Here is a 23,769-nt window from a genome sequence, read left to right as displayed (position 1 = left end):
GTCTGCATGCTATCACTTTTGGGAATAAACAGCGAATGTGGACGATGCCACTGCCTCTGCTGCTGCTGTTGCTGTTGCTGTTGCTGTTGCTAGTCGGCTGCTGTTGCGGCTGCGGCTGCTGGCGTTGCTGCTCAGCCAACGTCACTGCCTATGGCTTAAAGCAAACGCCTGTCAGTCGAACTTTAACGGCGTTTGCTAACGGACGCGTCTGACTTGCTCTCTGGCACTCTCGCTCTCTTTCACTCCGGCCAAACTCGCATCGTATATAATTCGAATGTAAGAAGCAACGGCCAATATTCAAGACGCTTCCTTAAAGCATAAGCTAACTGTCATTGTTGTGCGTTTCTCCATCCCGTTCCCCATTCCCGTTACCATTCCCATTGTCCATTGTTGCTTTATGGCCTCAGTGCGTGTGCGGTGCGTGCTAATTAAACCGTTTATTGCGTAGGCGCAAAGAGAAACTTTTTTGTCGCCTAAGAATTCTGATTTGCATTGTGTGTTTTTTGTTGTTGTTTGTTTTTGTATACATTGTGTGGCATCGTTTGTTTGTGCTTGTTTGTTTTTGTTTTTTGTTATTTATTTATTTATTTTTTTTTTTTGGCAACACCAAGTGTGCAAAGAAGAAATTGAAGCCCGGCAAGAGCGAACGTTAATATAAAAGCTGATTGTATTTTATGCAAATTCTTTTGCAGTTGTAGCTAACTACTCGGACGACAACAGCGACGACAACACGCAGCAGCGACAGCATCATTAACACGAGTCAGCTAGAAAGCACAGATCAGGTAATTGAAACCATAGCAAATCGAAATACATATCCCTTGATATTGAATGATTCCGCACGTGCACTTTGAAGATCAAGGCCAGCAGAATCCTTAACTCGACCATGGCAGAGGCAGACGCAGCGGCAAGGTCGTCGTCTACGTTGCCACTGCTATTTCCACTGCCAAGGTGAAGGTCACTGCAAGAGACGTCGGCAGCAGCTGCATGCAGTTTATTGTTGTTATATAAACGAGATGTGAGCTAGCCCAAGCACCCAACCACCCACACACCGAAACACACAGAGAGAGAGAGAGACTTTCACACACGCACACAAACATACATACATGCTACTACTACTACTACTACTAACCCAGTAAGCAACTGCGCATGTCGCTGCCGACGTCACTCTCTCCGCGTCATATCCTTTTTTCGCTGCTTTCTCTGCCATAACGCCAGCGCAGACGCTTCCGTCATGGCCGTCGCCGCAGTCGCCGCAGTCGCAGCATTGAACTTGACAGCAACTTTCAATGCGACAACGAAAGGCATGGCCAGCGGGAGATGGGGTAGATAGGTAGACAGAAACAGTAACAAGGTTAGTGGGTTAACTTTGTCTGTGGGGTCTGCGCTCTGGTCTCTGGTCTCTGGTCTCCGTTCTGTGCATCGACTCTTTCTCTGTCGCTGTTGACGCTGGCGCTGAAGTTAACGTTGACGTTGACGTTGACTGCGGCGGCAATGGTAACTGCGGCCGGATTCAAAAACCCGTTATCAAGTGCTCATGTGCTCTTTGATCGTCGCTTGCTCATGGGATTTCTTTTACAATTCGCTTCACACCCGCCCATCCGCTCATCCGCTTGTCCGTTTCTCCGCTCGTTCGTCATTGAATATTGGAAAATAAAACTGTCTTATTCCATTTCTATTCAATATCAGGGGCTCTGGACCCATCTCAATTTTGATTACTCCTTATGGAAAAGCAAACGCAATAAAAGAAAATTAAAAAAAAAAAAAAACAACAACAACCAAAATCCAACGGCAATTGCAGCTCCACCTGCGCCACATTCGAGTCAAATCAATTCAATTTGCTTTCGTCATCAAAGTGGCACACAGGTGAAATTGCGACGCTCATTTGGGTTGGCTGAGCCGCCAAACAAGTCCGAGCAGGTGCATTTCGATCTATTCAGTTTGAATTTCCAACTGCCAAACTCAATTCGCGACTGTCAATCAGCATTCAAATGAACTAGCTCTATCTGGGAACATAATCACTGGTGATACCAACTAGTTGTATATGAACTGCTTGGAACTTTGAATCAAGATAAATTAGCAAGAGCTTGAATTTAAAATGGCTGATAAATGAGCAACAGTTCATATGAACTAGCTCGATTTAGAAATGTCCCAGTAATCATTTCTTTTAAATGTCGGAGCCTAATTTTCGCTCTACTACGAGTGATATATTTTAAGTGAGAAACAGCTCAAATGAACTGGCTCCGTTTTTGACAGCAATACAAATTGCAAGTAGTTTGTTCTTAGGACTAAAACTGCATTTAAAAGAGTTACATACTTTGCTCATTGATTCCTGAATGATTCCTGATTAACGTTTTTGATGTACAGCTTTATTTTTACAATAATCAAATTCAAGTGCGGAAGTTCAATTTCCTTAAACAAAGACAACCCATTATGTATTCTAGTGAATAAAATTCTGAAAGTCTGATGAACCATAGAATGGTTTTTTCGACATATTGAGCCAGATACGAAAGCAGTGAGAAAAGTTAATTACTTTGAATGAAAGAAAATCATGAGTTAGTATTAAATTAAAAAATACAAATAATATAATAAAACTCAATTAAAATTGAACACTTTCAAGAAGTTTAGTAAAAACATTTATCTTTTTCTAGCTTGATCAATGCTTTTCCAATTCTTTTCTGTAATCGCAATTGGTTTTCTGCAAAGTCCGTCTGTCCGTATGAACACAAACCATTTTGAAGGTATTGGATCAATGAATACTATTCACGCTAGAGATTTTAGATTTGGAGAATATACTCTTGTAAATCCCCTGGAGTTAGGGACTATTAAGATTTTCCCCGATTTAAGGTTGTGGCAAATCGGAAACTGCATTTTCTGGCATGTATATCAGTAATCTTTTTGGTATAGTCGCATTTACAACCCTAGATTCACAAGCCAGACGAGTCCATAGACGTCGCTTGTTCGATTCTTTTGTTTGACAGTGTTATTTGGGCGGCTCCTTTTTGGCCTAAGCGCTCTGGCCGCACTTAGCACTTGGCAGTTGGCACTTGGTAAGAAGGCGTTTAGACCCGCCTCTGGAGTTCGATGACTTGGAGCACGTCAATTCGCTTGGCACGCCGAATTTTACGCTTGACTGAGATGCGGATGAACTGGCGTACGTTAATTACCGGACTGTGAGGGTAGCTGGAGGGGATGAGGATGAGGATGGGGATGGGTGACAGGGGCCAGAGGAGGCATTCGGGGAAAATGAAGAAAAACTGTGAAGATGGCGACGACGAAGCGTAATGAAAACAAAACAAAATATCTTTGAGCCAAGAGGCGGGACTGGGTGGGGGCTGGCGCCTGAGTAAGTGGTTTTGAATGCCTGCAAAACGAATAGTTGAAAATCTCGTGACGAAAACAAAAACAACAAAAAATTAACAAAACGGAAAATTACTGAACAACAACAACAACAACAACAACAAAAGCCAAAGCAAATCTGGTCTGAAGCTTTTCACTTTCACTGGCGGCAATTGAAATTGCGGTCTAAATGGATCCGGCGGGGTCGCTGTTCCCCAATTGACGTCGATGTGACTGCTCTCGAATGTGGGCCGTCGGTCAGAGGGGGTTGGGTTAATGGCTAGGGCCACGCTCTAATAACCCAGACGCGGCATTTCACTCATTTCACTCGCCCAGCCAAATGGGGAAATCAGAACCCGCGCCGACAATTTAACGGCAGTTCAAAGCGAGTGATTCACTCACTGAGTTCTCCGAAAATGTTCAACGTTTTCAATTACTCTCTGCATTTAATCTGTTTTCAACACACAGTTTAAATATCTCATAAATCACACAGATTTAGGCAGACACCGATTGCTGAATGCTAAATATCATAAGGTCGAGTTCCTTGAGTCACAGCGGAGAATCCCTGGAGTATTCCTAGCCTAACAGCTGTACAGAAGTTACACACATACAGTTACTACATACATGTATTACATGTATTATGTAGGAATGAATAGAAGTAATACCCTTTAATCATATTACTATATATTTGTAGATGAATTGAAGTCTGTTATTAATACCCTGTAATCGTATGGAAATGCTTTTCGATTAGAATTATTTTTGGGCAGACATGTAACTGGAGAGAGAGAGAGCGAGAGAGAGAGAGAGAGAGAGAGAGTTAGTCAACTATACCCTGTAGTCCGTAGGAATTAGTCATTCCTAGTCAGTCAGGCATACCCTGTAATGGTATTGAATAATCAGAACATATAAATTTCTTAATAGCAAGAGATAAATTCCCGGACTACATACATATATGTATATAGATATATAATTTTATTGAGCATGCGTATACGGGCAAGACCCTTCGAAAGTCCGGGGGATCATAGGTCGGAATGGCTGATTATCCAGCTGCGCAGGGTGGCGATGCTTTCGTAGCCGTCGGGCGCTTCCCGGCCGCAGGCGCCCAGCACAAAGCTGGCCACGCCTACGAGCCGACCCCCGTAGACTGCCGGTCCGCCGGAGTCGCCGTGGCAGGCGCCCAGATTGGCGCCGTGAAGCAGGCACATGGTCGTCGCGGGCAGGCGCCCATAGTAGCGGAGGGTGCAGTCGGAGCGCGCAATGCTGCGCACCTGGACGTACAGCAGGTCGTTGGAGGTGGGTCCGCCGTGGTAGATGGCGCCCCAGCCGGAAATGTGCACAACGGAATCAACTGGCGGATCCGCCTCGGCCAGCGGGATGGCGACAATGTTGGCATTGAGGCTGAGTGGCCTAGCCAGACGTAGCAGGGCAATGTCGTAGCCCTGGCCCCCGTTGAGGTACTGCGGATGCACCTCGATCGCCGCCACATCCACGTAGACAGCGTAGCTGTTCAGCTTCAGGCTGCCCGCCTGCACCGCCAGCCTGGAGGGATCTGTGCTGCGGACAGTGGGTTAGCGAGCGCGACTTGCGTGGCTTGAGTGTAGCGATTCAACTTACACATCCTGCCCGAACTGGATGCAGTGCGCCGCGGTCAGCACATAGCTGGCCGATATTATGGAGCCGCCGCAGATGTGCCTTCCAAAGAAGCGCACCGACACCTGGTGTCCGAACTGCCCGGCACTGGCACGTCGTCCGCCCACAATGCGCGGACGTATGGGCAGCAACGGCCGACTGGTTGTCGTCTCCTCCCGCTCCTGCTCGCTGCGCGCTAGCGAGATCAGCAGCAGCTGGATCAGCAGCGACATCAATAGTTTCCCTAGCAGCTCCATTTCACCAGTCAAGTGCTCGGCATGAGTTGACGTTGCCTGCTTTTATATGACGATCCATCATCATGACCTTCATCATCATCAACATCACCATCATCATTAGCTCCTTCTATGGAACTTATCAGTCTGCTAAATGACAACGCCTTAATTACCCTACGGGAAAAAAGAAACAGCTTAAGCAAGCTCGACACGTGCTCCGAGTTCATTATATTGCATCACATATGTATTATACCTATGGATAGGTTTATATGGATCAGGGATCTACCCTGGCTCTGAGAGATCACAGTCAAAGATTTGAGCTGGTAGAGCCGTATAATCCACTATATTCTTCAGTTGAGAATGGGAGTACATTGATAGTCGGCTGTCATGGTGTGCAGGCAGTAGGCGTGGCAGAGATTGGGGTATATGCCCAGAAGACAACACAGACTTGGTCAATCGTGTCAGCAATTCTCATTTTAAATCTATATTCTTCTATTACTACATGCAGTGCAAGCTTATAGCACTATATGTAAATCCCTCGATCCCCTGAAAAATTTGCATTTTGATTTATTATCGATAGCAATCGATAATTCAACTGGACCATAAAACACCGGATTCTTGTAGTGCATTTATAGATTTGGAATAATTGTAATAAATATTTAAATCAAATATAGACCTTTGACTTTGGAAAGAATAATACATCTGGAATGGGTAGTACTTAATATCAATTTGCATATGAGAGTGTCCAGCGTAGCCATCAGTCGGTTACTCCCCACCGCAGCAGTCTAAGCATTATTTTGTTTACATTCAGTATTAAAAGCTTTATTTGTTTTTCCCTGTTTTCTGCTCAGCTCGTTGTTACCTATTACTTTGAAGTCTAAATTCGTAGGCTAAAATAATTTTGGTAGAGCAGAAGTTGAACTTTTGGCATGATTTGAATAGAGTTGTTGGTATCTATGGCTAATCGATAGGCGTACCACTTGGCTTTTTAAAATTTCTCTATATTTTAACAAGTCTTACTTGTCTGGGCTCCTACATAAAGCACGGCATTACTTGAGCCACTCATTGTAAGATCTGTAGTTCTATGCACTTGGGACTGTCCAATTGACTAAAGTAAATGCCAAGGGAATTGCGGATTATAAATTAAAAATTAATATCGACCAATATTCCATTCATTAATTGCTAATACCCCCTACCCTGCCTCTACCCTGAGAAGCCCTGCTAGTGAAAGTAACCCACAAATCCGGACAGTTTTTATCAGTTGATTTATTGCGTACTATCGTCTGCTCTACAAGTTGGCATGCTTGATGATCCAGTCGCGATGGTAGAACACCTTGGCATAGCCATCGGGTAGGGAGGAGCCGCAGCCGTTGACCACAAAGCCAGCGACGCCCACGAGCTCGCCGTTGAAGATGGCCGGGCCGCCGGAGTCGCCGTTGCAGGCGCCGTTGTCCTTCTCGTGGGCCAGACAGAGCATGTTGTCCTTGTAGACCGCGATGGAGGTGGCGCACTGCAGCTTCGATATGGCGCTGAGCGTGTTGAACTGCAGCTGGCGCGGCACGTCGCCCTCGTGCCAGAGCCTGCCCCAGCCGGAGATGATCACGTGGCTGCCGGCCGGTGTCTCCGCGCTGGCCAGTGGAATGGCGCGTATCTGGCTGGAGTAGATGAGCGGGCTCTCCAGCTTCAGCAGCGCCACGTCGTTCCAGAAGCTGCTGTATTCCTCATGCACTCGCACGTGAGCCACGTTCCTGATCATGCCGCCGGCGAAGCGATCCAGGGAGCCGGCACGAATGCTGATCGCACTGGCGGGCGTGCTGCGCATTTATGTAGGTGTATATGGAGAGACAATGGGTTAGGATTACTGGGTTAGAGTCGAGCTGAGCTGCAGCACTCACGGGATCAAAGTTCCGTTCGCCAGTTGCTGGGTGACGCAGTGGGCTGCGGTCAAGATGTAGTCCCGGGCGATGATGGAGCCGCCGCAGATGTGGGATCCCTGGTAGCGCAGCGAGATCTGATGCGGAAATTGCGCAGCACTGGCATCCTCGCCCCCGACCACGCGTCCCGTCGGCGCCCACTGGGGAGCCGCCGAGATCACGGCCAGAGCCGAACAGGCAAATATCAGAGCTCTCCACATGACGAAGCTAGCAAGTGGTTGTCGACGATGGTAGAGTGGGTCTATTTATGCACTAATCTGAGTGGATTACTGCTTCCAGTCTATATCTTATCGGCACGGGTAAAACCTTTGTGCGATATGTGCGATCTCTCTCTCTCCCGTTCGCTCTGATCATCGAACTAGATTCCATCGAACTAGATTCCATCGAACTGTGATTGGAAATATTACGAGAGAGGTCGGGAATATCCGACTAGAAGCTAACCAGGGGATAGCCAAGAAATGCTTTTATAATATACACTGTCAATCGGACATGTAACCAATATACTCTCTTTGCATCTTGAGCGGGTATATGAGCGTAATCGATAGCTTATCCGTCCGATTGCCGAATTGTGGGCTTATCCGTCAAGGGTTTCGCCCATAACAATAAATAGCATGTTATAAAACATTGGCTTCTTAGCCGTGTCGTGTGATATATTGCGGGGAAGGCTCTCGGGCTACGCAACAGCCTCTATAAAAGTACAATAGGTATGGCCTTTAGCTTTAGGAACCTAATGCGATTATAGACTACGCATTGAGATTATAATCATAATGCTGCAATCAAATTTTGATTTATACTAAAAGGCCTTCTCTCTTCTCTCTCCATCTCTCCTATGACTAGATGATAAATGGGCTCAAAGACTTTAGACGGTGGCGATTCGAATTTATAAATCAATAGATCTCGATGATCCTGAATTTCGTATACACATATGTATGACAACAGTGAACAATACAAGGTCATCAATTTTATTGATAATTCATTCTACTTCCTTATCGAAATCAATATTCCAAATCATAGAAATTATAAAATATAAATAGTTGAAATTTATAAAAGAGGTATTAATGGAATATATAAATTCTCTAGAATATCTTAATTGCGCTCTGAAAATTTTATTAAGCACTTATTTTGAGTGTATGAGTGTATGGATATGGAAAATTTAGAAATTATTGATAATGTTGGTGTATTATATTGTTTGGTCGGCCAGTCTATGATAAGAGCATTCCGACATGTTCAATACAATAGATTACTGCATACAGAACTCTAGATTAGCATACTAAATATAGTATATCTAAATATTTATCGATATCTGGTATGTGTCGTAATGCTTTAATGTCAGACAAGATAATGCCCTTGAACACTTGAAGATGAGATAAGACATCGGCAATGCTTAAGGACTCCCAAGTACGACAAATCCGCAGCTATATCTTATCTATTAACATTTGGTGGGAATGAGTAATTGATACATTTCTAGAAGCTATGGAGTGAATAGAAACGACTCTATAGAGTCTCTTCAGTTCTATATTCTTTATGAGTATATGAGGAAAAGGTTATGCAGCTTTCTCGAATTATCATCATTTTTGTCTCTGCTCTTTGTATCCCAAAGTAGTTCCTAAAACATATATACGTCTAACGTCTAAAAGGGTATTCAAACTTCGACTTGACTTTTGACGTGATCAGCAATATTTATGGACTGTATAAATATAAATATAGCGCAGTGGCAAAATATGATTTATATATTCTGAATTTTCTTAGTCATCCAAACGGTCTAATCTAAACTAAAATAGAATTGTGTAATTCTTACTAGAGAGACCTTTCATTGAGTATATTTGCAATAAGAAATCTAGAACTAACTGAATGGATTATCCTCTGGGCAACAACTAGACAGAGATATTAATAGATCACATAATATTTCAGCTGCCATCTAAGGAGTAAATCTATTTAGATATCTGAGTCTATAATATAACTGACTCTACTTGTTCGTTCTTTCCGCTTTCCCTGGAGAGTGAGTGAAAGGGAAATACATCTATCTTAGATTGGAGCTGGAACTGGATCCCCAGATTCGCATATAGAGCCTATATAACATGTTCATTTATCCCCTACTGAATGGATCGCCCAAAAAACAACCGCTATCCAAGTCGTTTCTTATTGGATTTTAATAATGAAAGCGGATATACATATATTTGGTTGGGGTACATGAAGTTAGTTGCGCAGCTGCTCCTGCAGCCAATCCTTGTAGCCGGCAACGCGCACGAAGACGTCCGGATAGCGAGAGCCGCAGGCGCCGACCACAAAGTTGCTGACGCCGATGAGGCGCCCGTTGTGGATGGCTGCACTGCCGCCATCGCCATGGCAGGTGCCCTCCCTGAGGGCGTGGGCCAGGCAGAAGCTCTTGGCCGGATCGTAGTCGCTGTACGCGTCCAGGCAGCTGGCGCTCGCAGCGAGCTTCAGGTCGAGCTGGCGCAGCTTGAACGAGGTAATGCCCTCGACGGTGGTGCCCCAGCCGGCGACGCTGACCTTGGCGCCATCCTCCGGCAGCGCCTCTTCCATGTCCACCAGCTCCACGGTCTTGATGCGGTCCGTCAGGGCCAGCGGACTGGCCAGCTTGATGACGGCCAGATTGTTGCTCAGCTGGCTATAGTCGGGATGCGGTGTCACCGAGGCAACGGTCACAATGCGTCCGCCGGCATACTGATTGGTGCTGCCCACGCGAGCCGACAAGCGGCTGGCATCGACACTGCTCGAGAGAGAGAGAGAGAGAGGGGAATTGAGCATATGAGCTGATCCTGGCTGTAGGCGACACTTACAGCTTGCCATCCCGATAGCAGCAGTGGGCGGCGGTCAGCAGATGCGACTCGGAGACGATGCTGGCGCCGCAGACGTGCGCATTGTCGATGCGCAGGGATACGGCGTAGGGTGCGTAGTTGGCCGCGGCCTCCTCGCCGCCCAATATGCGGCCCTCCGGGGCTGAGTCGCTGGGCATGGCCATGGCCAAGGCCAGGCAGCTGACCAGCAGCAGTGCTCCCAGTTTATCCATCTCAGTGTCAGTTGGTAGCTAAGTTTTGGTACGCGAATCGCCTCCTCTTTGTCGAATGCGCAGTGCAAATGCTTCCATGTCGATGGGTTTGGCCGCTTGGCGGCTTTGCGTCGCTTGAATGCCCACTAAATCTAATCTTATCGTGGTCAGCAGCTCGTTTCAACTGTTATTGCTATTATGCCAGCGATAAATTCGCAATGTTATTGCCCAATATAAAGACGGACAGCACGTCGGCCGGACGGGGACTTTCGGTTTGGAAAACACTTTGGATCCCAGATAGAAATAGCCGCGACATCATTCAAAAGATATGACGACGATGAGTCAAAGTTCTCATTCGAACTGAAGATGGATTCACTAAGGCTTTCCCATTTCGATATCACTCGACAGATATTGCAGTACTTCGTTCAAACGATATAGATAATTATATAATAATACATATACGTAGCATTTATAAAAAAAAAAAACAACTAAAATTCAATTGACCTTCACATATTCCATTAGGAAAACCTCATGCCAAGGCGTAAGCTATCAAAACTTTCTTTCTTACGTTTGCAATGCAATCTATTTCAGATTGTATACATATTTGATTTACTTAATAAATCTCCAGCGAATCCAAGCAGTTCGCATGCAAAACAAATTCGATTTGTTTCACAATCAATATTGAATTTAAATTTTTGATAAAAGTTTCACAAGTTTTGATTTGATTTACGTACTAATTTACCTATATTTACATGGCCATTCTCGAAATTTTATTGTATGAACTAGTCTCTCTCTCTCTCTCTTTTTACGTTTCTGTCTCTCTTTCACTGTTTGATTCTCTCTCTCGCTCCTTTTGTCTCTCTAGCGCTTCCTTCTTTCTCTTTCGCACTCTCTCTCTCCCCCTTGATCTTGTTACCTCTTTCTATTAGTCACTATCTACCTTTCTCGTTGTTTCTTCTCTCACTCTCTGTCTCTTCCGTCCACTTTCTCTCTCTCGATCCTTCTCCGATGCGCGCGAGAGAGAGAGAATGAGTTTTATAAAAAAAAGGGCAACATAATCTCCTTCGGTCTTATTCTGTTTCTCTCCCACTCATTCTATCTCACTTTCTCACTCTCATTTCTTTATCTCTTACTTTCTCTTTCAGTGTTTCTCTCTCTCTCCCGCTTTTCGTGATCTCTTTCTGTCTCTTCTTTTCCTTTCTAAATGTGTTTATCTGTATGCCTGTCTCTGTACTGGTCATCTCATTTTTTTATTGATCATGTCTCCCGCTCTTCTCTCTCTCTCTCTCTCTCTCTTTCTCACTATCTCTTCTCTCTTTCTCTCACTCTTTCTCCCCAACATTTTGCGTCTCTGCTTATCATTCTTGAATACTTTCCACGAACTGAAACTCATTTGGGCTGCTATCAAATCGAGTGGCTTCAATAATACGGAACCTTTGTTCGTTCTATTTTACAGTAAGCCAACGCTATCTTTCGACCATATAGTACCTGTGTACGATACAATCAATTGGCCGTTAGTTAACTTCTGATATGACCCATTATAATTTATGGACGCTATAAACGGATTGTTTGGTTCTCACATGCGTATGTAATTCCCGTCCAGCTCAGGGCCCATAAAACGCTCGTAAATTGGCAATATAAAATAAACACGCGGTAAACCTTATTTTTTGTGGCTTCTTTTCTTTTCTTGTTCTTCTTCTTTTATCTCTTTTTTACACTTCACTCACAGTAAAAAAATGTCAAAAAAATGATATTAATTGACGAAAAGTTGGGTTAAGTTTACTTCTGGTTGGCTGCAATCCAGTTAAGATAGTAGGCGATGCGTGTGGATATGTCGGGGTATTTGGTGCCGCAGTTGCCCCAGAAGAAGCTGACAATGCCCTGCAACACTTGGTTGTCATCGACGACAGCACCGCCGTCGTCGCCGCGACAGATGCCCTCCTTTTCGGCTCTGGCCAGGCACAGAACGGAATCGTAGCCATAGCCAGCCTGCAGCTCACAATGGGGCTTGCTCAAGGTGTTCAGGCTGGACTTCTGGAGCTTGTAGTTGGTGGTGCCGTCCGACTGCTCGCCCCAGCCGGTCACATAGACGGGCGTGCCGTTGGCTGGCACCTCCTCGACTTCGCCCTCCTCCAGGGGCTCAGGCAGCTCGATTTTGTTAACCCGCTCGTTGAATGTTAACGGCTTGCTGAGCGTCAGTATTGCCAGATCGTGCAAAAAGTTGCCATACGAGGGATGGATAAGCACTGCGCTGACATCCACTAGCTCGCCTCCGGCTAGAACGTTGATGCTGCCAACACGAACCGTTAGCTTGTCGGCCGAAATGCTGTAAGGGAGAAGAAAAGGTTATGAAGCTCAACAGCAGTACATTTGGAGCCGAAGCTAGAAAGGAAGCAGTTGCAAGCAACTCTGCATACAACTCCAGCTGAAGCTTAGCTTCCGTTAGGGATGAACTGAACTTCAGCTGGAAAGTTATCGATAGTCCAAGTGATTGCTGCAACTAGTTCACTGCGTGTAACCAGCACTCATCAAGTAGCTCTAGTTAGGGATGAGCGCTAAGCTCTACTTACGGCTTGGCGCCCAACTCGGACACACAGTGGGCGGCGGTCAGCAATTGAGTCTGGGATATGATGATGGCCTGGCATGCGTGCACCTTGTTGACGCGCAGCGATGCCACATAGGGAAACTCGGCCACCTTAGCATCCTCGCCGCCAAGCAGGCGGCCCTGCGGCAGGGCAACAGCCAGACCCAGGATTAGGGTCAAGCTGAGTGCTGCAAGCGAAACGCGTTGGTCTTTCATGGCGTCGGAATGGTAACTAAATCGTCAATCATTGGCTTAGCCGCTTGGCACTTCGGTCTGCATCTAATCTGTTTGTTCGATAAGCATTTAATATGACCTGGTCGACGTCGATTAGATTGCCGGTCATAAAACTCTGACGCCAGTATAAAAGTCTCGGACCAGGGGCAGCCCTCAACTAGTTAGAATTGAGCCCAACATGAGCCGAGTTCACTACAGTTGGCTACTCCTAGTGCTGCTTGGCGCAGCTGGTGCCTTGGCGGCGTCTCCCTCGAGTCGACTGCTTGCAGGCCAGCCGGCTGCTGTCGGCTCTCACCCGTACAGTGTCTCGCTGCAGCGCCAGGGTCTCCACATCTGTGGAGGTGCTTTGATCAGCAACAAGGTCTGCCTGACAGCAGCCCATTGCGTCACCGTCGGCGGCACTGAAAGGTAACGCCTCAGACAGCGGACAAGTCTCCCAGCATTAGCATTAATGACACGTTTCCTGCCTGCAGCTTTCCGCCCCGCACTTTCCTGGTGCGAGTGGGCAGCATTCAGCGCCTGGCCGGCGGTCAGCTGGCTCAGGTCGATAACATTGTCGTGCACAAGGATTACGCCAATGGGCTCAATGATCTGGCACTGATTGTGCTCCAGCAACCGCTGACGCTGACTGCCAACATACAGCCCATAGCGCTGGCCAGCCAGGCGCCTCCTGCTGGCGCCGAGATCACCTTCACCGGCTGGGGAACCACGACCCATCAGGGGTCTCTCAGCCACCGCCTGCAGGTGGGCAAGCGCCAGGCAATCAGTGCGGCCGACTGCCAGAAGCAGCTCTACTTAGAGGACGAGAGCGTCCTCTGTCTGGTGCCAGCCTCCGAGACGGCCTCCGATGGCATCTGTCAAGGCGACGCTGGCGCGCCGGCTGTCTACAACAATGAGCTGGTTGGCATTGGCGGATTCATCGTCGACATCTGCGGCAGCTCCCTGCCCAATGGCTTCGTGAATGTCGCCCATTACCTGGACTGGATCAAGGCCAACATGTGAAACTAACATTGAATCCCTCCAGATTTGATATTACTTAGTTGTGCCAACAGGATATCTAACTTTTATATATGATATACATAGCTCCATAAGATCTGTAAAGTTAAATTGTATTACCAATTTTGGACTAAGCTGCACAGATGCTAACCTTAAACCGAATTTCCCCCCACAAACTTTATACCCACCATGACTATTTGGTTTATAAATCGGATATTGATAAGATTTCGGGGCCATAGTAAAACTGGCATTCTGGAATGCCAAGTCTAATCAAGTAATTTCATTAGTTTTATTACTCAAACTCCAGTGAGGGTACGGCTCTCGAGTATAGCTTACTGCATAATACTCGCTCGCACGAAGTGGATTCAGACAAGAAGTTTTCGACTCAATCTCACATCTTTGTTTACGGTATATCTTATAGAACTAGCCACATTGACTCTCACAATCATAAACTAATATACTCTATTCACTCAGTGAAAGAGCATGAGATATAAGCGAATTTGCATAAATGCGACAGAGGAACAGGTAGATACGATAAAGCTCCCTCTCCATTAGCTCTGTGGAAGTGGAGACGTCTTCTTTTAAGCCATTTACAGTTCGTGACTAAAATATCATATGATAATAATAAATTATTCAGTATCAATTGAATAATAAACAATTTGCACAAATAAAGACCGAGAGGCTTGTTCAGCTATATATATACGTAAATGTATGTATGCATATACGTACGTTATTGACGAAAGTGAATGTGATTATGTTATCTGAGTGGAGGGTATCTTCTGATACTTCTTCTTACTTGATAAGCCTCATAGGCTCATGGAGTCTTTTACCACGATTCTTGACAACTTTTTTGCGTTTGTGTAAGCCCAACGTTTATATCAATTTATGGCAATCATATAAAAGAGATAGAAACAAATAGAACAAATAGATATTTTACACTACTTGCTGGACTTGCTCTCACTCCCTGTAACACTTTGGCTATATCGTTAAAGGGACACTTCTTCGTAAAGGCCTCAGTTCAGCTCGAAATTCCATTCGTAAATGGAGCTTATGTACTTATTGAGAAAATCTCTTTGTTTAGAGACTTCAAGTTCGACATGTATAGATATTCTGGGACACATCCATTCTCTCGCTGTTTTATCATCCATTTTATTTGTTATTAAAATCGATCATGGCTCAAAATAAGTTATTTAACCATCAAAACAAGAGATACCAAATATATTTCTATGGCTGAATACACAAAGAATACGGTTCCGATTTTGTATAAAGACTTGGATCACCCGCCTGAGTTGAAATGTGTATTTCTAGTCGTATAGACTCGAGCCTTCGATACTTTACTTCTAGATGTCATTACTACATGCTGAAATTTCATTATGATAGGGTATACCGATTCGAATAACTAATTTACTATGTTGTATGGCTGTTGGAATACTTCCTATATACAAATATCTCTCTATATGTATTGAGATAGTGACAGAGAGAGGGAGAGCAAGAGAGCGCAACTCTTCTAAGGCGAGTTCAAGGTACATAACTTCAGGCAAGTCGATCCCTCTCAACTTAAGAGCTCCTACATACATACATAATACATATGTATACAACTGATATATATGTAGCTATTTATAGAAAGCCCCTGAGAATCGTGCCACTGTAAAGTAATATATATATATATAGTTATAGAGTGAAATATTTGGAGTATGACAAATAATTGTGGATCAATAGAGAATCGCATGGAGCAGATGTTGCTCAAGCATTGCTCTGTCAATTGGGATTGATGGATTGATAGATTGATTGATTGTAGACAATTGAGTTTCGACTTTATTGGGCAAGTTGTCCATAAGTTATTCCATTTGCTCCTGGATCCATTCGCGGTTGGCCGCAATGCTAATGAAGCGCTCGGGCAGCATGCCGCCGCACTCGCCCAAGGTCTCGCCGGCCAGGCCGACGAGGGTGCCCTGGTAGACAGCGGGCCCGCCAATGTCGCCGGTGCAGACGCCCTGGCGCCTCTGGTGGCCCAGGCAGAGCACCTGGTCGTTGCTCTCAAGGACGTCGTCGGCCAGGCGGCACTGGCGCTCGGCCTCAGTGACGGCGAATCCGACCTGGAGGGTGCGGTACATGTCGGTCTCCGACTCCTTGGTGCGTCCCCAGCCGGAGATGTCCACGTAGACGCCCACTGGTGGGTTCTCAGTGGCCAGGGGCACGGCGGCGACATACTCATTGAACACCAGCGGCTCGCTGAGGCGCAGCAGGGCAATGCCTGTCTTCAGCTCATTGTAGTTGGGGTTCACTGTGATCTCCTCCACGCGGATGCGCTGCCCGCCATTGTACAGATCCACGGTGCCGGCCGTAACCATAAATAGCTGTGGGGGCCACCTGCATTCGCCAGAGCACACGTATAAGAGTCGCAGTATAAGAGTGCGGGTCAGTTACTTACGGCGTATCCTTGCCCGCCGAGCAGACGCAGGTGAGGGCGGTCAGGGCATAACGCTCGGCAATGATGGCAGCGCCACAGTTGTAGCTGCCGCCAACGGAGAGCGCCGCCTGATAGGGCAGCTGGCCCGGAACGGCATCCTCGCCGCCGGCCAGGCGGGCCTGGGGGCCAGCGCTGGCCATGGAGCAGCCCAGCAGGAGAGTCACAAATGCGCAGCTGAATTTCATTCTGTGTCTTTTTCTTTTATCTCTGATTTGCTTTGCGAATGGCTCGATCAGCGGTGGGCGTGTAGCTTTTATAGTCCCTGCGGGGTATCAGAACTAGATAGTAGCTACGACTATCACATATATACATACATATATATATATATACATATTTAGTGCTGGGCATTGGCTGTATCTTATCTGTGCATTGATGAGATACGTCCCATCCGGTTGGCATCTGATTAGACAAGCAGTTGGCCACTGATCCATTTCGATGGAATACCAGCTGGTGTGCTGGTGGGCTAGCGATAGTTAGAAAGAGAGAGAGAGATGGAGAGAGGGAGAGAGAGAAATAGTGTGGCTGAGAGACAATCCCAGCAAACGAATAGAAATCAATGAACTTTGATTGCATTTGCCAGCTGAGGCTGGGGCTGGGGCTGGTTGGGGAACACGTTTGCGGTCCGACTGGCTGGAACTGTCGGGAGCTGTGGGGCCAATGCACTCATCCCCAGCAGCTCGCCACGGCTGGACAAATTGAAGCACGTACGCCAGTCCATTCGTTTTGGTCAGCCACAACTGGTTGTTAACAAAGCGAAGCAGCAAAGCAAAGAGCCAACAGCCAACAGCCAACAGCCAATGACAGTGGCACTGGCTCAAGCTGAGACTCATCCATCTTCATCTGCTTATAACCTGAGCCTCGCTGGCCAATCTCGACATTTGCAGACTTGACGTCACCATCAGCGGATCACACACAATGATACTGCGGAACACCATTGCCGGGCAGCTGGTGGTGCTGCTGTTGATCTATGGCCGGCACACCTTGCTCTCCAGCGCCAAGACGGTGACCAGCGAGCAGATGTCTTTGGCGCTGCCGGAGCCGCGCGCCTATCTGCCCGACGCACAGAATCTGGACTTTGTCTACCACGATCACGAGGAGCTGACGCGCTTCTTGAGGTGAGTGCCACGTCGATTCCATCGTTCATAGGTCTAGTCTACAGAGAGATCTGCATCCCATATTAGGGCGACAAGCGCGCGTTATCCCAATCTGACGGCGCTCTACTCCATCGGCAAGTCGATCCAGGGCCGCGACCTGTGGGTGATGGTGGTCAGCTCGTCCCCGTACGAGCATATGGTGGGCAAGCCCGACGTCAAGTACGTCGGCAATATACACGGCAACGAGCCCGTGGGCCGGGAGATGCTGCTGCATCTGATTCAGTACTTCGTGAGCAGCTACAACACGGATCAGTACGTCAAGTGGCTGCTGGACAACACAAGGATTCACATACTGCCCACCATGAATCCCGATGGCTATGCGGTGTCCAAGGAGGGCACCTGTGACGGCGGCCAGGGACGGTAAGCTGAAGCCCAATGAGTCCACACTCGATCTCAATCCCGATCTCCTCTTGCCTTGTGACAGCTATAATGCGCGCGGCTTTGACTTGAATCGCAACTTCCCCGACTACTTCAAGCAGAACAACAAGCGCGGGCAGCCGGAGACGGACGCCGTCAAGGACTGGATATCCAAGATACAGTTCGTGCTCAGCGGCAGCCTGCACGGCGGCGCCTTGGTGGCCAGCTATCCGTATGACAACACGCCCAACTCCAGTAAGTAGTCTCTAAAGTGTGCACGACTGTCTAGCTCGGCCTCGCGTCTGTGAGTGTTCCGATTTATAAAGTCATCTCTCCCCCTCAATTCTCTCTGTTTGAACTTTAATCCTTGCCTTCGCACCAATATGGCTGCTCAAAGGGATCTGCCGTTCGTCCGCCCTGTGCGCGAGTGAGTAGACGTGCGCCGATGCTGGCTGATTCATCTAATCAAATCTCTATCTCTCTCTCTCTCCCTCTCTCTGCTTCTCGTTGTCTGTGTCATTGCATTTCTGTATTTTTTTGGTTATTTTAATTTGTTTTTTTTGTCGCACCACATGTCCCCTGGGCGCAGTGTTCCAGACCTATTCGGCAGCGCCGTCGCTGACGCCCGACGACGATGTCTTCAAGCATTTGTCCCTGGTCTATGCCCGCAACCATGCCAAGATGTCGAGGGGCGTGGCATGCAAGTCGGCCACGCCGGCCTTCGAGAATGGCATCACCAACGGCGCCGCCTGGTATCCGCTGACCGGCGGCATGCAGGACTTCAACTATGTGTGGTATGGCTGCATGGAGATCACGCTGGAGATCTCCTGCTGCAAGTTCCCGCCGGCCTATGAGCTCAAGAAATACTGGGAGGACAATCAACTGGTAAGCATCCGTGACAGATTCTAGTTCGATTCAGCTGCCCCGACTCCACTCCATCTCCATCCATTTGATCTCTGTCGCCACAGTCGCTCATCAAGTTTCTGGCCGAGGCCCATCGGGGCGTGCAGGGCTTCGTGTTCGATCCAGCGGGCATGCCCATTGAGCGCGCCTCCATCAAGATCAAGGGACGCGACGTTGGCTTCCAGACGACCAAATACGGTGAATTTTGGCGCATTCTACTGCCGGGCTACTACAAGGCCGAGGTAAGGAAAGCAAATCGTGCACCCACACTGCCGGCAAGGATTCATTTATAACCAGCTCTCTGCCTGAATTAGGTCTTTGCCGAGGGCTACGCGCCCCGCGAAGTGGAATTCGTCATTGTCGAGCAGCATCCCACGCTGCTCAATGTCACGCTGCAGGCCTCCAAGGTAAGAGCGGCTCAGCTCAATCTCTAACTGCTAACTAACAACCTGGTGCTGGCTCTATCCATCTAACTGACACTTCTCTTTCCCATATATGTATATATCCGTGTATATAACCCGATCCCTGCGCAGTATAATGTTGGCACCGCGCGTAAGCCCAAAAAGGAACGCAAGCAACGCCATCTCCTGCACGATCAGCTCCAAACGCCCAATGAGTAAGAGCGATGGCAAGGGCAATGTCAATCCCCGCGTCTGTAAATATTCGCCGAGTGCTTTAGACTCCTTGACCTGCCACTGATCCATTAGTCCAAAAATAGATCTCTAGAGTCCTGCTAGAGGGCTTGCACAGCACTTGAGCGATATCTACACATAGAGAACAAATTGAAATTCGTGACCAAAAAAAGATTAGGATTAAACTCGTAACACTAGCCAAATTAATACAAAAACAAATATATATAAACAGAAATAGTTACCTCGCACACTATTAATTTTTTTTTTTTTTTAATCTATTTACTCAATATATTATTGTGTATTTAATAAATAATATATGTAGAAAGATGTGCACTCGTTTAAAGGAAGAAAAAACAATCCCATAGTAAATATATGTACTAAGTGCTGTTGTTATTAATATTGTTAAGTCTCATGTTGGTTTTTGGCTTTTTAATGTGGACAATAAATATGGATTAAAACTTAAAAAGTAAAAAAAAAATCATTCGCTGTCAGCAACTCAAAATCACTTTTGCCCACTTTCCACAGCGCATTGAGGGTGTTGGAGCGGGCGGACCCTCGTACTACCGGCCGATGCAGCCGATACCGCCGCATTATAGACCAGGAGTTCCGCCCTACGCTGCAGCTTCTACGGACAATGGCATCTTTTCGACCATCAGCAATGGACTGAACAGCTTGTATTCAAATATTTTCGGTTGAGTCTGGAATGCAGATGCTGGGTGTTTGTTTCTTTTTTAAGATTTTATGTGTGTAGCTTTTATTTTTAGATTTAAATATGTTCGTCTATTTATTATAATTAAGAAGAAGAAAAACAATAAATACGTTTTGGAAAATAAAATAAATAAATCATATGACTTCAACTTCAATGATTGGGTTTAAAAAAAAAAAAAGCACCGAACAACAATAGTTCACAATAAGTTTCGTATACTACTTTTTTGAAAGTTCCGCCAGTGCTTCGCTCGTTTAATTTCATATCTAATATTTCGTGCTGTCTACTCACTTAACGATAGATTTTGACAGAAGGCTTTCAAATATCGATTCATCGATACGACATCAACAACCATACCTATTCATTCGCCATTTTCTTTGTCGCTTTGTCGCGCTGTGGGGTATTCTGAATTCTGTGATCAAAAAGTTGTGAATAAGCAGTGAAAATGGTAAATTAAATCAAATTGCATAAATAAAATAATTAGTTTACAACACATTAGATGCAAGCGTGATAAAATATTCATATTTTCATTGATAATTTCATACAAATTTGCGTTTTTATTTGCCGGGTGTGAAAAGCCGCACGCACCGACTGCAAAACCCATCATCAGCCTCAAGCCATTTGACTTGACAAGCCCGCACACACGTGAGGGCGCATAGCTTCCAGAAACTTCCATTATGTTTACATTTTCATTTAAACAGTCCGCGATATGTGTCGCCAATTGCAAAGACTGTCTCGTATTTCTAAGAAATGAATAGGCACTTTTTAAATGCATGCGGCTGGGTGTGTGCTGCGCTTGGCAGCAGCCGATGAATCACGCACCATTTGGGGTTAGGTCCGATGCAATAGGTGCGCAGCTTTTTTACACTCGAGCAGATGTGCATTCATGAACGCGGTGTATCCATAAACAAACTCGAAAAATGAATCTATTTTGTTAATATTGATCCTTATATGTGCATTTTAGGAGTTGTCATTGAATCCTGTGCGTATCCTCAAAAATGAGGCGCAGGAGGAGAAAGCCGAAATGGCGCGTCTGTCGTCATTCATTGGCGCTATTGCCATCGGTGATCTTGTGAAGAGTACCCTTGGACCAAAGGGCATGGACAAAATTTTGGTGTCCGCCGGACGTAATGCCGGCCAGGTGGAGGTGACTAATGATGGTGCCACAATTTTGCGAGCTATTGGCGTCGACAATCCGGCTGCGAAAATTCTCGTCGATATGTCGCGTGTACAGGACGAAGAAGTTGGCGACGGTACCACATCCGTGACTGTGCTGGCATCCGAGCTGCTGCGCGAAGCCGAGAAGCTCGTTGAACAGAAGCTTCATCCACAGATCATTGTCGCTGGTTGGCGCATAGCCACCCAAGTGGCTCTCGATGCACTCACAGCCGCCGCTCAGGACAATTCGGCAAACAATGAGAAATTCAAAAAAGATTTGCTTAACATCGCACGCACCACATTGTCTTCAAAGATTCTGCATCAGCATAAGGATTTCTTTGCCAATCTGGCCGTCGATGCAGTGCTGCGCCTCAAGGGCTCAGGAGAACTTAGGTCTATTCAAATCATCAAAAAGTCCGGTGGTACACTAGAGGATTCGTTCCTTGATGATGGCTTTTTGCTGGACAAGAAGCCCGGCGTGCACCAGCCACAGCGTGTAAGTGAAAGCCCAAACAATATTACTCGTTTAGCAATATCAATATTTGATAGTGCTTGTATGTGTGTTTCACGCTTCCTCCAATGCTCCATATTTGCGCGTCAAATTGACTGTGAGCTATGTTTATGAGATTATCATATCACAGCCATTTTGACGAGTTTGATGTGGCAGCCACCAACTACAAAAAGCTACGCGATGAGTTTGGAATATGATCCTTATTCTAACAAAGACAATAACTGCTAAATGAGCTATGATAACTTATTGATACAATAAATTTCATTAGGAGATGGAATCAATAATTTGTCATCACAGCTCAAAGTGTCTAAAAGATTCCTAATTAATTATGCAGTTAATTGAGCTCACAAAAGTGAAGTATTACAAATATAAAATGGTTTTAAATAGGTTTAAATAGGCTCTATAATGGTTGTGTTCTACTTTATTTATTCAGATTGAGAACGCAAAGATTCTGATTGCCAACACACCAATGGACACCGATAAAATCAAAGTATTCGGCAGCAGCATCAAGGTAGACTCGTTGGCTAAGATTGCCGATCTGGAGTTGGCCGAAAAGGAGAAGATGAAGGAGAAAGTGGAAAAGATTTTGAGCCACAAATGCAATGTGTTCATCAATCGCCAGCTGATCTACAATTATCCCGAGCAGCTGTTCGCCGATGCTCATGTGATGGCCATTGAGCATGCCGATTTCGATGGCATTGAGCGTTTGGCCTACTGCACCGGCGGTGAGATTGTGTCCACATTCGAGAACCCCGCTCTGGTCAAGCTTGGCGAGTGCAAGCTCATTGAGCAGGTGATGATCGGCGAGGACACACTGCTGCGCTTCAGCGGCGTTAAGCTGGGCGAGGCTTGTACCATTGTCATTCGTGGCGCCACACAACAGATCCTGGACGAGGCTGATCGTTCCCTGCACGATGCGCTATGCGTGCTGGCTGCCACCGTCAAGGAGTCGCGCATAATTTATGGCGGCGGCTGTGCTGAAGCTCTGATGGCCAATGCCGTCATGAAGAAGGCATCCGAAACACCCGGCAAGGAAGCTATTGCCATCGAGGCCTTTGCACGTAAGTAGAGCAAAGAGCAAAGCTCGTAAATTGCATCATTGATTAATGTATTTCGCTGTTGGCTTCCCCAGGTGCACTGCTGTCACTGCCCACAGCTATTGCCGATAACGCTGGCTTAGATTCAGCTCAACTGATCTCCGAGCTGCGCGCTGGCCATGCCCAGGGCAAGCATCAGCTGGGTCTGGATATGAACGAGGGTAAGGTAGCTGATGTGCGCGCATTGGGCATCACAGAGTCATTCGCCGTGAAACGCCAAGTCCTGATGTCTGCCTCCGAGGCAGCCGAAATGATTCTCCGTGTGGACGACATCATCAAGTGTGCACCTCGTCGCCGTGTGCCCGACAGGGGCTACTGCTAAACACTAATTCTTCTTAAGTATTTTTGTCTAGGATTTTTTTTTAAAACCTTAGAACTCTCGTTTAACATCATCGCTAATTTTATAATTCTGTTTAAACTAATAACCACAAAGACACACACACACACATTCACACGTAAGCCTACACACACACACACACACACACTTGTACGCAATTAGCTTCTTCTAAATTGTCTGTGAAAATTATTTCAAGCCTGTTTTTGTTACACGAATTACTACTATTGCGCAAGCTCAGCTTATAACACTAAAGGGAGGACCGAACAAAAACATCTAAAAATAAAAAGAAAAACACATTTCAAAAATGTCTAAAAACCAAACAAACAAAAATCACACACACAAACAATTTGTAAATGAATACAATTTTTGTAAACATTTTACGTGCGCCAATTGATGCGAATTACACAGCAAAGAAAAAATAAAACAAAGGAATGATATTTATGCTTAACAAACTAAAAGTTTCAAAGTTGTTTTTATTCTAGTTTGTA

General features: G+C 46.2%; 8 protein-coding genes across 15 annotated transcripts in view; 3 read left to right on the top strand and 5 right to left on the bottom strand.

Annotated features, from left to right (window-relative positions):
• The first annotated feature begins 135 nt into the window (after positions 1-135).
• On the top strand, positions 136-20,285 carry LOC108656677 (carboxypeptidase D). Of its 6 annotated transcripts, none has more exons than XM_018108900.3 (10): positions 136-276; positions 693-782; positions 17,311-17,541; positions 17,608-17,940; positions 18,005-18,192; positions 18,335-18,364; positions 18,527-18,822; positions 18,906-19,082; positions 19,155-19,247; positions 19,998-20,285. In XM_018108900.3, exons 3-10 carry the CDS (start codon positions 17,342-17,344, stop codon positions 20,166-20,168), a joined length of 1,488 nt encoding a protein of 495 aa, XP_017964389.1. In that variant the 5' UTR covers positions 136-276; positions 693-782; positions 17,311-17,341; the 3' UTR covers positions 20,169-20,285. The 6 variants fall into 6 exon arrangements, with proteins under 6 accessions (XP_017964389.1, XP_089120073.1, XP_089120076.1 ...); XM_089263947.1 differs by having other exon boundaries at positions 18,005-18,193; positions 18,324-18,364; XM_089263950.1 differs by lacking the exon at positions 19,998-20,285 and adding an exon at positions 19,374-19,679 and having other exon boundaries at positions 18,005-18,193; positions 18,324-18,364.
• Positions 4,288-5,250, bottom strand: LOC108656680 (serine protease SP24D). The gene is made up of 2 exons (XM_018108905.3): positions 4,951-5,250; positions 4,288-4,890 (listed from the first exon to the last, which is right to left on the bottom strand). Exons 1-2 carry the CDS (start codon positions 5,220-5,222, stop codon positions 4,356-4,358), a joined length of 807 nt encoding a protein of 268 aa, XP_017964394.1. The 5' UTR covers positions 5,223-5,250; the 3' UTR covers positions 4,288-4,355.
• On the bottom strand, positions 6,449-7,379 carry LOC108656683 (serine protease SP24D). Its single transcript, XM_018108909.3, has 2 exons — positions 7,094-7,379; positions 6,449-7,012 (listed from the first exon to the last, which is right to left on the bottom strand). The coding sequence occupies exons 1-2, from the start codon at positions 7,330-7,332 to the stop codon at positions 6,487-6,489; spliced, it is 765 nt and encodes a 254-aa protein (XP_017964398.1). The 5' UTR covers positions 7,333-7,379; the 3' UTR covers positions 6,449-6,486.
• On the bottom strand, positions 9,265-10,246 carry sphe (spheroide). Its single transcript, XM_018108908.3, has 2 exons — positions 9,934-10,246; positions 9,265-9,863 (listed from the first exon to the last, which is right to left on the bottom strand). The coding sequence occupies exons 1-2, from the start codon at positions 10,161-10,163 to the stop codon at positions 9,329-9,331; spliced, it is 765 nt and encodes a 254-aa protein (XP_017964397.1). The 5' UTR covers positions 10,164-10,246; the 3' UTR covers positions 9,265-9,328.
• On the bottom strand, positions 11,803-12,978 carry LOC108656681 (chymotrypsin-1). Its single transcript, XM_018108907.3, has 2 exons — positions 12,713-12,978; positions 11,803-12,468 (listed from the first exon to the last, which is right to left on the bottom strand). Exons 1-2 carry the CDS (start codon positions 12,940-12,942, stop codon positions 11,922-11,924), a joined length of 777 nt encoding a protein of 258 aa, XP_017964396.1. The 5' UTR covers positions 12,943-12,978; the 3' UTR covers positions 11,803-11,921.
• On the top strand, positions 13,078-14,234 carry LOC108656684 (serine protease SP24D). The gene is made up of 2 exons (XM_018108910.3): positions 13,078-13,368; positions 13,434-14,234. Exons 1-2 carry the CDS (start codon positions 13,139-13,141, stop codon positions 13,960-13,962), a joined length of 759 nt encoding a protein of 252 aa, XP_017964399.1. The 5' UTR covers positions 13,078-13,138; the 3' UTR covers positions 13,963-14,234.
• Positions 15,741-23,769, bottom strand: part of LOC108656685 (serine protease SP24D) — a 97,352-nt gene continuing 89,323 nt past the window's right edge. For 2 of the 3 annotated variants that reach the window (XM_089263954.1, XM_089263955.1), the window contains exons 2-3: positions 16,388-16,618; positions 15,741-16,326 (exon numbers count right to left, since the gene is read on the bottom strand). In XM_089263954.1, the coding sequence (XP_089120080.1) occupies positions 15,795-16,326; positions 16,388-16,611 (756 nt within the window). In that variant the 5' untranslated portion in view covers positions 16,612-16,618 and the 3' untranslated portion in view covers positions 15,741-15,794. Of the gene's footprint in view, positions 16,327-16,387; positions 16,664-23,769 lie in introns of those variants that run through there. The other variant, XM_018108911.2, reaches the window with a different exon arrangement.
• Positions 20,468-23,739, top strand: CCT2 (chaperonin containing TCP1 subunit 2). The gene is made up of 4 exons (XM_018108397.3): positions 20,468-20,626; positions 21,143-21,832; positions 22,281-22,908; positions 22,980-23,739. Exons 1-4 carry the CDS (start codon positions 20,624-20,626, stop codon positions 23,264-23,266), a joined length of 1,608 nt encoding a protein of 535 aa, XP_017963886.1. The 5' UTR covers positions 20,468-20,623; the 3' UTR covers positions 23,267-23,739.

The sequence above is a fragment of the Drosophila navojoa genome, chromosome X (assembly GCF_054131105.1).
Source record: "Drosophila navojoa isolate 15081-1374.11 chromosome X, UAZ_NAV_1.0, whole genome shotgun sequence".
Lineage (NCBI taxonomy): Eukaryota > Metazoa > Arthropoda > Insecta > Diptera > Drosophilidae > Drosophila > Drosophila navojoa.
This window is presented reverse-complemented; position numbering and strand designations above follow the sequence as displayed.